Below are 13,965 nucleotides of genomic sequence, written 5' to 3'. Positions count from 1 at the left end.
CAAATGATGATTATCTGAAACTTGCTTCCCTTATTTCTTGAGCTACTTTTCCACTTATGCCCCCCAAAATCTGGCATCACCTTTGTAAAACTACCGTAATTCATTCCTTGTGTTAGCAATTATTTATTGTGACACCTTTTTGATGGGAGTAACTGCAGAGAAGCTTGTTTTGCCTTGGAATTGAATACAGTTAACTTGGCTTTACTAAGTGAAGGGAGGAGAGGAATGAGGCAGGCCTTTGAGTACTTTGTCCTGCTCTTTCCTCTTTCTAAAGAGAGGCAAAGCTTTGGGACTGGGTGGAACAAAAGCTAGATTGAGCAAGCAGCAGTTTGTAACAGTTCTCCCTAAGTTTTATGACCAAAAGTTTTCACTTGGTATCAGGATTAATTTTCTCAGTTTATTTTTTTTCTTGTATTCTCTGACAAAGTACTTATTAAATCTGCTGGGACCTATTAACATTCATTCAGGTCTCATCTAGCAACTGGAAATTCCCAGTTGCTTCCAGGCATCACAGTGTGCAGACTGCAGTTTCATTTACAGTGGAACTTGTGTGTAGAATTGTTTAAGAGACATTGACTTGTGCGAGAGACTGCTCCTACTCCCATTGAAGTCAATGGAAATACTCCCACTAACTTCAAAGAGGTGGGATCGGGCCATGAATAAAGAGCATTCCTCTGTATTTAACATTCTGCAAGCCAGCTAACTGGAAATGGTTTTTAACTGTTGTATCAACACAATTATTTTTCTTGGTCTTTCTTTGGTAAAACAAAGATTAAAAAGAGGGGGAAATCTTTAGGTTTTCATTTTGAGATGAAATCTTAAAAAATGGAGATCTTGTCTGGTCTGGGTGGACGTTAAATAAAATTAAAATCAACATAGAACTCCGTGTAAGAGTAGAGTTGTGCCAGTATCCAGGCTAAAATTTTTCTTCCTCCCACACTATTTTCTAATATGATGTATGCCAGTTGCTTAGCACCATATTGTTGTGTGCTATCGTTATTTCATTTCTCCTATAGCTCTTCTTTGTATCATTTTACTTTTTGAAATATCTTCTGATACTTGTATGACTGTCGTTTCATAAGCACCCAGAATCTGCTACCAGAGTCTAGTTGTGGCTTTCAAACTGACATGCAAGAATCCTTTCAGAACATTTTCTTTACAGAATGAATGGATAATAAGTGTTGGGTTTTGTTTGTCCTGTTTCCTTTTGGCCATCAGAGCTGATTTAAGGTATCATATTGTCCCTGTTGAAACTTTGACTTGCATAAGCCAAACCAAAATGAATGCAAAAAATGTTTCCCTTTTCCCTCAACAAGGAGCCTCCATCAGGATGGGAAGTATCCGAGGAGCAGGCCTTACAGATGGTCTGTAAGATCTTCAGAGTATCCTGGAAGGACCGAGACAGAGACGTCATCTTTCTCACTTCGTTCTCTGAGCAATTTAAGCAGAACCCAAAAGAAGGTAGGAACTTCAGTCGTTCCGATAGTGCTAGTTAGAGTATGAAAGAACAGATTGGAGGAGTCATGTCTCTGTTTTCAAAAATTAAGACGGTGTGGCTGGCTTGTTGTCCAGCTTCATCTCTCTCTTTTTGTTCGGCTGCAGTCATATAACTGATGCTGCAGTGATGCTTGATGCTTTTCTAGCTGCGTTCTTTGCTTGATGCAGATGTTATTGAGCACAAAATGCATTTGTCATCAGCAGGTGCCATTACAATGGGGTCACAATACATGGACAAAGGCAAGATCCTTCAAAGTGCTGAGCACCAGCAGCTCCCATTGAAGTCAACTGCCTTTATAAAATTGATCAATCTGTTATTGGGAAACTATTGTGCCAGCGTTGCAATGCTTCTGAATCTTTCAAAAACCCTTTTAAATTGAAGTATTCAATATTGTATCAGAATAGATATGGCTGCTGTTCATTTAATAAAACTAAGGAAGTCTGTTGTCTATTAGATTGATCACCATTTTGTCAGTTATAAATGACTGATTACTAGATACCTAAACACTTCATTGCTAATTTAAACTTGTGATTTCCCTTGACATTCTGTGACCTTATTCGACAAAAGGAAGGAAAATACAAGAGAGTTTAAAAAGAAAATTATCTGTAATGTCCACAATAATGACATTAGACCATGCACAATTCTTTACATTCTCCACAAACCTTGAGCTTGCATGTTGCTGTCTTCTCAAAACCCGAGATGATAGAGACCAAATGATTAATTTTTTGTTAAAATAAAGTAACCTAGTCTATTGCTATTGGCAACAATAGCATTTAATTTATGGAAATAGAAGAAAATATTTTGGTTGGGTTAACCACCGAGGTCCCTCAGGAGAATCCTCATCACCTCAGCAGTCCCTAATGTTCTTACTGTCCTCTTCAGTGTTCTCAGATTTTAAGGACTTGATTGGCCAGATTTTAATGGAAGTTCTGATGATGTCCACCCAGTCGAGGGACGAAAACCCATTTGCCAGCCTGACGGCCACATCCCAGCCAATTGCAGCAGCTGCCCGGTCACCTGACAGAAATCTGATTCTAAACACTGGCTCCAACCCAGGAACAAGTCCTATATTCTGTAATGTGGGCTCCTTTGGTTCCAGCTCCTTATCCAGGTAACTTTGGGTACACTAGAATGTTGGTTTTGTAAGTGTAGGTAAGGGGAGCCTTAGGCCAGGTCTACACTTAAAAGGTAGATTGACATAACTATGTAGCTCAAGGAGTGTGAAAAATGACACTCCCCTTACGTAGCTCTTCTGACTTAACCCCTGGTGTAGACATTGGTAGTTCAACAGAAGAATGCTTCTGTCAACCTCACTACCACAAATAGGTGGAGTTAGTGCCGTGACAGAACAACTCCTTCCTTTGCTGTAGTGTCTAAACGATGGGGTTACAGCAGCATAGCTACGGTGCCATAGTTATGCTGCTGTAGTGTAAACAAATCCTGAGTTCTTGCATTTAATGTCTCCTGCTTCATATGGGCCTCGAAATGCCACAAAAGCAATAAGTATAGAGCAGGGGTCGGCACCCTTTCAGAAGTGGTGTGCCGAGTCTTCATTTATTCACTCTAATTTAAGGTTTTGCATGCCAGTAATACATTTTAACATTTTTAGGTCTCTTTTTCTATAAGTCTCTATAATATATAACTAAATGATTGTTGTATGTAAAGTAAATAAGGTTTTTAAAATGATTAAGAAGCTTCATTTAAATTTAAATTAAAACGCAGAGCCCCCCGGACCAGTGGCCAGGACTCGGGCAGTGTGAGTGCCACTGCAAATCAGCTCGCGTGTCACCTTTGGCAAGCATGCCATAGGTTGTCTACCTTTGGTATAGAGGATTAAAAAAAAAAAAGTTTCATCCTGCTGCACCAGCATGTTCTTCCCACTTTTGACTGGATGCCCGTGGTTAAATGCACATTTGGTCATTAGGGCCAGATCCTCAGCTGATATAAACTGATATAGCTCCATTGAAGATAAATGGATATAAACTAGCCATCAACAAGTTTAGGCTTGAAATTGGACAAAGGTTTGTAACCATCAGAGAAGTGAAGTTCTGAAACAGCCTTCCAAGGGGAGTAGTGGGGACAAAAGAATCTAACTGGCTTCAAGACTGAACTTGATAAGTGTGTGGAGGGAGAGGTATGATGGGACAGTCTACAATGGCATATAGCTGATCTGTGGCAGCAGATATTTCCAACAGCAGGTCATGGGACACTGTATGAGAAGGACTCTGAGTTACAGAGAATTCTATCCCAGCTGTCTAGTTGGTAGGTCTTGCCCACGTACTCAGGGTCCAACCGATCCCCATATGTGGGGTCGGGAAGGAATTTCCCTCCACATCAGAGTAGCAGAGACCCTGGGATTTTTTCACCTTCCTCTGCAGCATGGGGCACGATCACTTGCTTGTTTAAACTAGTGTAAATGGTGATTCTCTGTAACTTGAAGTCTTTAAATCATGATTTGAGGACTTCAGTAACTCAGCCAGAGGTTGGGGTCTATTATAGGAATGGGTAGCCAAGGTTCTATAGACTGGAATGTGCAGGAGGTCAGACTAGAGATCATGATAGTCCCTTCTGACTTTTAGAATCAGAGACTATGACGTAATTGGAGCCTCACTAATTTAAGAGCCTGATCCTCAGATGAGTTAACTTTTAAATGTATAATCCAAGCAATGAAATTGATACATTGTTTAAATATTGCAAATGAGAATCAGTAAGTAAAAGCATTGTGTATGATGTGTTACGGGGAATATACATATACTGAATGGTTAATAGTAGCGGGGTGTTTCTGTTGTTAATTTTGTCTCTCTTGCCCTTCTTCTATGTATCCTAAATGGCTGCTTCTTTTCCTCCTTCTCCCCCCCCCCGCTTAATTGATTTAGTCTCTATGGGACTAGTCCAGCTTCTAGTAACAATTTCTCAAGCCACGTGCCAATGACTGGTTCATCTGTTACCCCACCAGCCAGTTCATTTGCCACCACATCTGTGCCTTCCATTTCTGTCAGCCCTCATCTCACAGCAGCAAGTCCTTCTGGAGTCCAGCCCTCCTCTCCGAGGTACCACCCATATACCGTCACCCACCCCTGGGGCTTTTCAGCTTCTCATATCCCACGCTCCTTGAGTATCTCCATCCCAGCTAGCTCACCAAGTCCTCCAGTCATGGCTACCAGTCCTCAAGCTGTGCCAGTCAGCTCGTCCAGACAGAGGCCCACAACAGTGGGTCCACCTTTGTCCACTTCTTTGCCCGGTACCTTGAGCAGGCGTTCTTCTTTCCTAAACAGGATTCCTTCTAGGTAATTCACAAGCACAAACAGTGTCTATTACATATGCAGTGCAGGGGGTGGTGCATTTATGCCATTTGGAAGAACTTGTCTCTATACTGAGCTCACTCTACTTACCAAGCGTTGATTTTTCTGTTTGTGTTGAGCTAATACGTTGCCTTGCTAACAAGCCCTGGCTGCCAAGGTACTCAACCTTTTTCTGTTGGTATTTGATATTTAACATAATTGGCATACAGGTAGCAATATCGTTATACGTTTCCCCTTCCTTTTATTCTTCTTTCCACCCGTCCTCACTGGTAAACTATCTTCCTTTGGTTTAAATTGCAGTTCAGTCACTCATGCTGGATAGTCTATCAAAGAGGTCTCCTGGTTTGTAATTAACTTGGTGTAGATCTTCACTTGGTTTGTTGAATGTTCTTGCTTGCTGGAGTATGTCAGATTTGACTCCTTTAGTGTAAGGATTTAAATGATTAGCTCCTCTTTGTCAGCAAAGACAGGTACTACTATCCTGTCCCTCTGCTAGCTGCTTCCGGGATCCCCAAGCCTCTGCAGGAGGGAGAAACCAACAAACAGCCTTTCTGGTGCTCTCATTTTACTCTGCAAATGCTGTGGTTCAGTTGAGCAGCTCAGAGCTCCGATTTTTAGTATTCAGTGAGATTGAAGGGCTTCCATTTATGCAGTAATTTTTCTAAAGACTTTCCTTGTTTACTTCATTAGTTGTGTGTGTAGGTTTTTATTTTGGTATGTGAATAACTCATAGTCAGTAGCGTCATGGCGCATGTTAGCTTAATTTTGTTTTTTCTAATATCATGGATTGAATTAACCATTGTTTGCTGCATGTTTAGGAAGAAGATTTTTGACAGATAATTTATAAAGGAAAATTATAGCAGTTTTACTTTTCTTGCTGTCTTTTCATTTTAAAATCTGCTTTGTTCTCTGATGGCCTTTTTCGCTTTTGTTGCGGTAGTATATACGACAACCCTTTCTCCCTCCTCTTCCTTGCCGTTTCTGATGTGTCTGGGGACAGTAGTGATGAAGAAAACGAAGATGGTGATTTTTCTTGTGTCCAGTTTGGGTCCAGGTATTGGAGAAATAGAATGTAACTTGCATGTTTGGGTGCTCTAGGAACTAACAGTTTGTGGAGCTTTAAGCGTTCTTCAGTGGAACTTCGGAAATAAGTAAAGAAGGAGATAACTTGGACAGGCCTTAATGGGAGATGAAGGATAAACATGCATAATGAGTCTCAGTTAGCCAGTTCTTCTTTTTTAAAAAGAGATGACTCAGAATAAAGGAAATGTTACTCATGTTGCCCTTCAGGTTTAATGACCACAAAGTCTGAAATGCCCATGTAAGTGGTACTCCTTATTGAATGCATATGAGGAATATTGCTCATCAAAAACTACATCTTTCAAAGGCAGTGCTATCTCCTGCACAAGCACTTCTTCTGAATACTTGAAAATGAGGACAGAGGTTAGAGGGGAGTAAAAGACAGAGCCAGATCCTCAACTAATGTAAATTGGTGCAGTTCCATTGAAGTTAATGGAGCTACAGCAATTTACTCCAGCTGAGCATCTTTCCTCTAATCTGTGAAGCGCATGTTACCTGATTCTCAAATGCACAAATAGAAATCAGCAGCCGGTGGAGACGAGGTGGTGAAGACTGATACATTTGGGACACTGAGTTGGGGAGAAAGATAGCTTATTGTGAATCCAAGACATACTGTGAAGTTCTTCAGTTTATATGGCACTAAAATATATGACAACAAAATGAGAATGGATATGTTCACTGCATGTGGAGGTTACCCATTAGCCTTGCAAATATAATTACAATTTGCTGAATACTGAATATGGAGGCAGGGAGATGCTTCTAGGAATGACAATGAAGGGCAGGATCTTCTGTAATGATATGTGTAGCTGGAGAAGAATAACAGCAAATGGCTGAATGCGTTATCAGTGTCTCTCAACCTCCTTTGAAACATTTTTGCTGTAGGATGCAGCTTCTGAAATGAAAAAATAAACTACTCCCTGAATGTGTGTTGTTCAGTTCTAGGTGATCTGTGTTCCAGGTCTGGCCCTGGCGATATTGGTTCCATTATCCCCATTAAACAAATATCTACAAGAAACATTTTTGGTATCTATTCTTTTCTTTTGCACATAGCCAAATTAGGAGATGGCTATAGGAATAGTATATGGGAAGCATGCCCTTTGGAGAAGGGGAGCTCTTTGGAAAACAGTAGCTCTATAACATTTCTAGTGTATTGAATTCTTTACACCTGTCTTCAGTTTCCTGACCCAGGCTGATGGCGGCCAGCCGCTCATCTGTCTTAGGATACTGTAACGGCTTCTTCATAGCAATACAAATCTAATCATCATGCTTGCAACATTGTGCTTATTGTCTCATGTATTCCAGATAGAGTGTTTATATCTTGAGTAGAACAAAGAGCAATGAGAATTTTTAAAAGGAGAATTTAGTCTGAATATTAATTTTTAAAAATTCCTAAATTAGGAAAATCTAATTAGGATTTGAAGTATCCTCCCAAGAGAAGTGTGTGGAAGCACCATTGCTTGGGACTTCTAAAACTAGACTAGACAAAGAACTGGAAAGTGCCATGTAGGGGAAATGCAGTCCTGCACAGGAGTGAAAGAAAGTCCTAGAAGACCTTTCCAGCTCTTATGTCTGTGGTTGTCCATGGTGGAACATTAGAACATAACTATTGTGACAAAGTTAAAAACTGTAGATTTAATAAATAGCTGTTGGAAGATTCTCAGGGAGGTGAGTTTAATAAACTCCCATCTTCCAATCCACACTGAGTAATTTCAGGAGAAATATTTTATGCAGATTGAAGTTTTGCATTTTGTGTACAGGGAATTCTGTGGTGTTTTGACCCTTTGCTTTAATTTCAAATCTTACACCTGTGCTATTGAAAACGTAGCCAAGATGTTAGTTAACACAATTCATGCAGTGTAATATCTTGTGGGACTACTACACTTCAGGTGACTTTGCTGGTATATTATGTCCTGACGTTCTGACTGACTGCAGTGGAATATCAGTTCGTCATGTTCGTACTTTAATCTAATGTTTATGCAACAACTTTCATTTTGAAGGTTCCAAAGCACTTTGCCTATGTAATAAACATATACAGCTGTGTATCGGAATAATTTCAGCCATTGCTAAAATGAAGTTGCCTACAAAGTAACTAACCTTGCCGTGAAAATATTTTTTGAAAAGAAGTTGATATTGTACAAATAAAGGTGGTGATCTTCAGGCTGGAGGTGAGAAATTCAAGGTACAAGAAAGAGACTACATGGAGAAACGCATATGTATGTGTAGTTTTACACTGGATCAAAGCCTGAACCAATAGTAGGGTTAAACTGGTCAGTAGGGTTAAACTGGTGATTGGGGTGGAGATGTTAGTAACGAGAGACAGACGGTAGGTCTACACAGCAAATAAACACCACGGCTGGCCCATGCCAGCTGACTTAGGCTTGTAGGGCTGTTTCATTGCTGTGTAGACTTCTGCGCTGGAGCCTGAGCTCTGAGACCCTCCCTCTCCACAAGGTCCTAGAGCCTGGGCTCCAGCCCAGTCTCTGGGTATGCCTACACAGCAGTGAAACAGCCATGCAGCCTGAACCCCATGAGCCCAAGTCGGCTGGTACGGGCCAGCTGCAGGTTTTTGTTTGCTGTGTAGACATACCCAGAGACCCTTAAAAATGGCCTTGTGAAGAATAGCTGTTTGACCACCCATATTGACAGGTTTTTTTTAAATTTTTTTTTAAACTTGTTACATGTAGTGACTATGTAGTTGTAAACCACTTTTATAAACTGGGATTTGCATGTTACATAAAATTGCCAAGTTTAAATTGGAGAGAGAGAGACTCAGGATAGAGGATCCAGGAGAAATGGGTTCTGTTCCTGTGTCTGCCATGGATTTCCTGTGTGAGCTTGGGCAAGTCCCTTCATCTCTCATTTTTCATGTCTGTAAAATAGAGGATGGTGATGACTGCTTATCCCAGGGGAATAAATATGAGATATTGCCAGAGACTGAGGTATCAAAAGGGAGGTGCTGGTATTAGTTGATAACCAAAAGCACCACATGTTGTCAGGACCAGATGGTATATCCAAGAATTCTGACAGAACAAAAGAATGCAATGGCTGAGCTGCTAATGAAAACAACCAGTCTCGTAAAAGTGAGCTGCTGTATTGGAGACCTGGAGGTAAGCAAATGGGGAACCTATCTTAAAAAAACAGAACACGCACCTACCAGAAGCCAGTCTAGTTACATAAACTTACATAACTTAGTACAAATTTACTTACAGGGAGGAAGAAACGACTTAAATTTCTGTGATTCACATTTCTGTGATTTGGAGAATTAAAGCCCAGTAAACATCGCTTCAGTCCCAGCCAAACTATTTGAAATTGTAACTTAAAAATAGAATTATGTTGCATGATAGAATAGGGAGAAATTAGCATGGCTTCTGTGACTGATTATACTAACCAAATGTGTGTACTCAAAAAATCTGAATAAAAAATTATACAAAAAAAAAGTGTGATTGTGGTTGAATTTACAATAGATGCCCAAGAGAGAATGTGAAGCAGCTGTGTGGAGGGGTTTTGTTACTTTTTCAATGTTGTTGGTCAGATAAGTTGGAAACCATAAAAAAGAGTGCAGGATAGGGTACAACTAGCTAGAAGCATTACTGCTTGAAGACTGGTATCTGCTTCACCTCTGTAATCCACAATTTGAGAATCACTTTTATACAGGCCCGTTATCGTTACATGCCTTTTACCCTCTGTCAGATATCTAGTCCGTCTTGATTCCCCTTTAGGAATTGCATTATGCTACTTGCTGTGCAAGCAGGGAGAGCGAATCATGTGAGAATATGGTCCAATCCCAAGATCTGGACAAAAACATTTAGCAGCTTCTGCTCAGGTCACACAAACATACTTACTTTTACAGGTCTTATCTGCATGAGTGTGGTGTGTTGGGATGGGGTTTTCTGCTACAAAGAAGTTGTTTGCCAGAGAAAGTTGGGAGCATGCAAAACATTGGTAGAAGAGGGATATACATCTTGATTTTCTTTTTCTCACTTTTTTTAAAGTGTGGGAGGCTCTGCTGGAGCAAGTGCTTGTGATTCCTGCAGTGACCATTTCAGCATTGAAACTTGTAAGGAGACAGAGATGCTGAACTACCTCATGGAGTGTTTTGACAGAGTTGGAATAGAGGAGAGAAAAGCACCAAAGGTATTGTAGAGAAGAGTAAAGCCATATTGGCAACAGCACTGAGGCTCAAACTGTCTTCTCTTACTTTACATTGCCCAGAAGGGAAAGATGGTTTGCAGCAGATGATAGCTCTATAAAAGTTTTGTGAGAAGTTTTGTTTTGTAAGTCTCATTACTTCAATTCCTATTTGGCCTTTTAAAGTTTGTGTTCAGAACCCCCATCTGTGTTAGTTTGATATCAGTAAAATTGACATTGTTTTGGGGACTGACATGCATCTATCTATTCCCTTGCATTTGCTTTAAATTGTTTATTCCACATAGAATCACATCTCTAAGACCATCAGCCTTTGCTGTTAATGGAAACCTAAACTTCTCCCTTGTAGACAGCAGTGGAATGGAAAATAATTAGTTCAGCTCATTAAATGTAATCTGAAGAATCTTTAGCTGGAAATATGCCATCTGTTTGCTTAGATTGCACGAATACAGAAGTTGTTCACTGCATTTCCTATGTGTCTTATCTATGAATGTTTTCATTCTGCATTAAAATGATTTCTTTCTTCTTCTTAGATGTGTAGCCAGCTAGCGGTTAGCCAGTTACTGAGCAACATCCGATCACAGTGCACTTCCCATGCTGCTTTGGTACTACAGGGATCCTTAACACAACCAAGGTGAGTAAAGTTGATGTTGGTCATGAAATATACAAATTCTTTGTTAGATGTGTGTCTGTTTACAGAAGTAGATAAAAATTGAATAAAATCAGCTACAGAAATGGGTCATCTTTTCAGTCAATATGTATAGTATGTATCATTACATACATACAAAATGGGAAATGATTGCCTAGAAAGGAGTACTGCGGAAAGGCATCTGGGGGTCATAGTGGATCACAGGGTAAAGATGAGTCAACAGTGTAACACTGTTGCAAAACGAACATCATTCTGGGATGTATTAGCAGGAGTGTAATAAGCAAGACGAGAAAATAATTCTTCTGCTCTACACTGCGCTGATTAGGCCTCAACTGGAATATTGTGTCCAGTTCTGGGCACCACATTTCAGGCAAGATGTGGACAAATTGGAGAAAGTCCAGAGAAGAGCAACAAAAATGATTAAAGGTCTAGAAATCATGACCTATGAGGAAAGATTGAAAAAATTGGGTTTGTTTAATGTGGAAAAGAGAAGACTGAGAAAGGACATAACAGTTTCTAGAACATAAAATGTTGTTACAAGGAGGAGGGAGAAAATTGTTGTTCTTAACCTTTGAGGACAGGACAAGAAGCTATGGGCTTAAATTGCAGCAAGGGTGGTTTAGGTTGGACATTAGGAAAAATTCCTAACTGTCAGGGTGGTTAAGCACTGGAATAAATTGCTTAGGGAGGTGGTGGAATCTCCATCGTTGGAGATTTTTAAGAGCAGGTTAGACAAATGCCTGTCAGGAATGGTCTATATAAGTCTTAGTCCTGCCATGAGTGCAGGGGACTGGACTAGATGACGTCTCGAGGTCCCTTCCAGTTCTATGATTACAGTGGCTCAGGGTTTGTCTATATGGGAAGATATACCAGCATAAACTAAGGTGTGAATTTAAACTGCTGTAATTCTACCAATATAACCCTCATGTGGACACTCTTATTCCAGTATAGGAGTGCCTTTATCCCATTCAGTTTGTCACTTTGGAAAGCAGTTTAAGCTAAACCAAAAAAGTCTCGTTTACTCTGGAGTAAGTGTGTCCACATGGGGATTTATATTGGTAGCTCTTCTGGTATAGACAAGCCATAAGTATTTAAAGGGGCAAAGTCAAACTAGAACACTGACCTGACTTTTTTTCCTATTTGCCAAAATCCAAGTAATTTACGTGTATCTATTCAAAACAAATACTTCAATAAGCGTCTCAAAAATAATGCGAGCCACCCACTTATATAAGTGAACAACCCTAGAGTAACTGTGTTTTTGTGTGTAATAGAGAAAAAGGCAACATTCAGTTTCAAGTTCATAGGATGTGCTTATAAAAAGTAAGTGTTAATTTGGAAAATACTGTGACTTCATCCTTTCCTTAAAGTTGGAAAAATGAACAGGTTGAGATTAGTGGAACAAACCTAATGCTGTTGCTTCACTAGGATGAACCTCACAAAGGGTCTTTTCAGTAGAAACGGATAGAGGGGAGAACCAATTCATTTATATAGGCCATAGTTTTCTTCTAACCACATTTGACCAAAGTGGGGTTTTGGCAGCAGCATCCCCTGCAGTATTATCTTTGTACAAGGACTTGGGGAGACTTAGTTGCTTCTGAAAGAAGTAATTGTCTCAGTCCTGACATTCCATTATTTGGATGTATCAATAAATGTGAGGCCAGTTTTTTCTGAAAGATCTCTCCCTCCCTCCAACTTTTTTTTTTTTTTTTTTAAATATATGAATAAAGGTCTTTGCAGCAGCAGTCTCTGTTGGTACCATACATGCTGTGTAGGAATCTTCCATTTGGCTTCATCCAAGAATTGGTGAGAACAACTCACCAGGATGAAGAGATGTTTAAACAGGTAAGAGGCTAGTTCAACTTGCAAGCATTAGCATACTCTACAACTTAGTGCCTGAACTATCCAAGGGAATGGCTCTCCAACTCTTTGTTCAGCAGATCACATTCTGAGACCACAGTTTGAGAACCATTGCTCCCTGGACTGGCAAGTAATTAAGTAATTGGGAGAGTTTGCTGTCTCTCTTGTTTCACTTGTTAAAGGGATTCAGAAAGAATGACTGAGCTTTGTATGAAGTTTTACTCAAAGTAAGCAAATCTATAAATCTATAGATTTGTTGTGTAAAGAAGATTGCATAATAAGCAGCACTTTTTTTTAATGAAACATTGAAGCATACTACCAGAAATTTTTTTGCATATGGTAGTATCCCATTGTAAGGCTTTGTCTTGGACTGTCACTTTTCAGATCATTCTATCCAAATTTCCCTGATCCATAAAATGGCAAACTTCCCAAATCACACACTTAGAAATGTTAGTTTTTGTCCATCTTGCCAAGGACAGAATGAATTAATAATATAATAGTTTCCATCTATAACACTTCCATCCCAAGGATTTATAAGCACTTTATGAAAATTAATTAAGGCCTCACAACACCCCTCTAAGTTAGGGAATCATTATTATCCTCCGTTAGAAATGAAGATGCTGAGACAGAGAGTAAACAGTTGCCCTAGATGTCGGGGGTGGGGTGGGGTGGTGTCAATGGGAGAGCCAGAAATTGGAATCCAGTTCTCCTGATTCCTAGTCCTGTGCTTTAATTACTAGGCCACGCTTCTACTTCACAGTTTAATGCCAAAGCAGGTCAGTCAGGTTGTTATTGGCTCTAATTAGCGCACCCACATGCTATGACATGATTTACTCACAGCAAAGAAGCACTCAGAATGGTATGAAATCTCTAGTATCTTTAGAACATGGTTCTCAAAATGCAGAGAAGAACACTTGGAGAGATACACAGCAGAGCTGGGGCCAGCCCCCATGGTGGGGCAGGGAGGGAGTGCCACACTTCCAGCCCCATTCTGCCTCCAGCCCCGCTTTGCCTCTTGGCCAAGCTACTCCTCCATCCCCATTTCTGCCCCCCAGCTCCATTGCTGAGGAAGCCTTGGCTGTGCAGTAACAGAGGTGGGACATGGACAGATTGTATACTAGTAAGGGGGGACATGACTGGAAAAGTTTGAGCACCACTGCTTTAGAAAATGTAGAGTAATTCTTACGTTGTATTAACTCCTGAAAATTATACTGATATGCGTGAGGAGCAAATGCATCAACACCAATAGGAACTGGCTTTTGGAAAAATATTTGATCACTACAGACTCCTCTGCTTTTAATTAACATGCTCATGTGAATGAGAGTCAGGAAGAAATATTATCGTTCCTATCTGGAATTAAATATCAGTTTGCAGAGTTAAAAGGTCACTTAATTTACGTGTTAACTCTTATTCGGGCTCTTGTTATCAAAGTG

General features: G+C 40.1%; 1 protein-coding gene across 1 annotated transcript in view; it reads left to right on the top strand.

Moving 5' to 3' along the window:
- UBE4B (ubiquitination factor E4B) overlaps positions 1–13,965 on the top strand; it is a gene marked incomplete at its 5' end in the record, with an annotated part of 54,886 nt that overhangs the window by 15,109 nt on the left and 25,812 nt on the right. Inside the window, 7 exons of the mRNA XM_043499808.1 lie at positions 1,317–1,461; positions 2,381–2,609; positions 4,375–4,785; positions 5,741–5,854; positions 9,873–10,014; positions 10,560–10,660; positions 12,403–12,517. Of these exons, the coding sequence (XP_043355743.1) occupies positions 1,317–1,461; positions 2,381–2,609; positions 4,375–4,785; positions 5,741–5,854; positions 9,873–10,014; positions 10,560–10,660; positions 12,403–12,517 (1,257 nt within the window). The remainder of the gene's footprint in view (positions 1–1,316; positions 1,462–2,380; positions 2,610–4,374; positions 4,786–5,740; positions 5,855–9,872; positions 10,015–10,559; positions 10,661–12,402; positions 12,518–13,965) is intronic.

The sequence above is a fragment of the Dermochelys coriacea genome, chromosome 18 (genome assembly GCF_009764565.3).
Source record: "Dermochelys coriacea isolate rDerCor1 chromosome 18, rDerCor1.pri.v4, whole genome shotgun sequence".
In the NCBI taxonomy this organism is placed as follows: domain Eukaryota; kingdom Metazoa; phylum Chordata; order Testudines; family Dermochelyidae; genus Dermochelys; species Dermochelys coriacea.
Note: the sequence above shows the minus strand (reverse complement) of the source record. Positions and strands in the feature narration are given on the sequence as shown.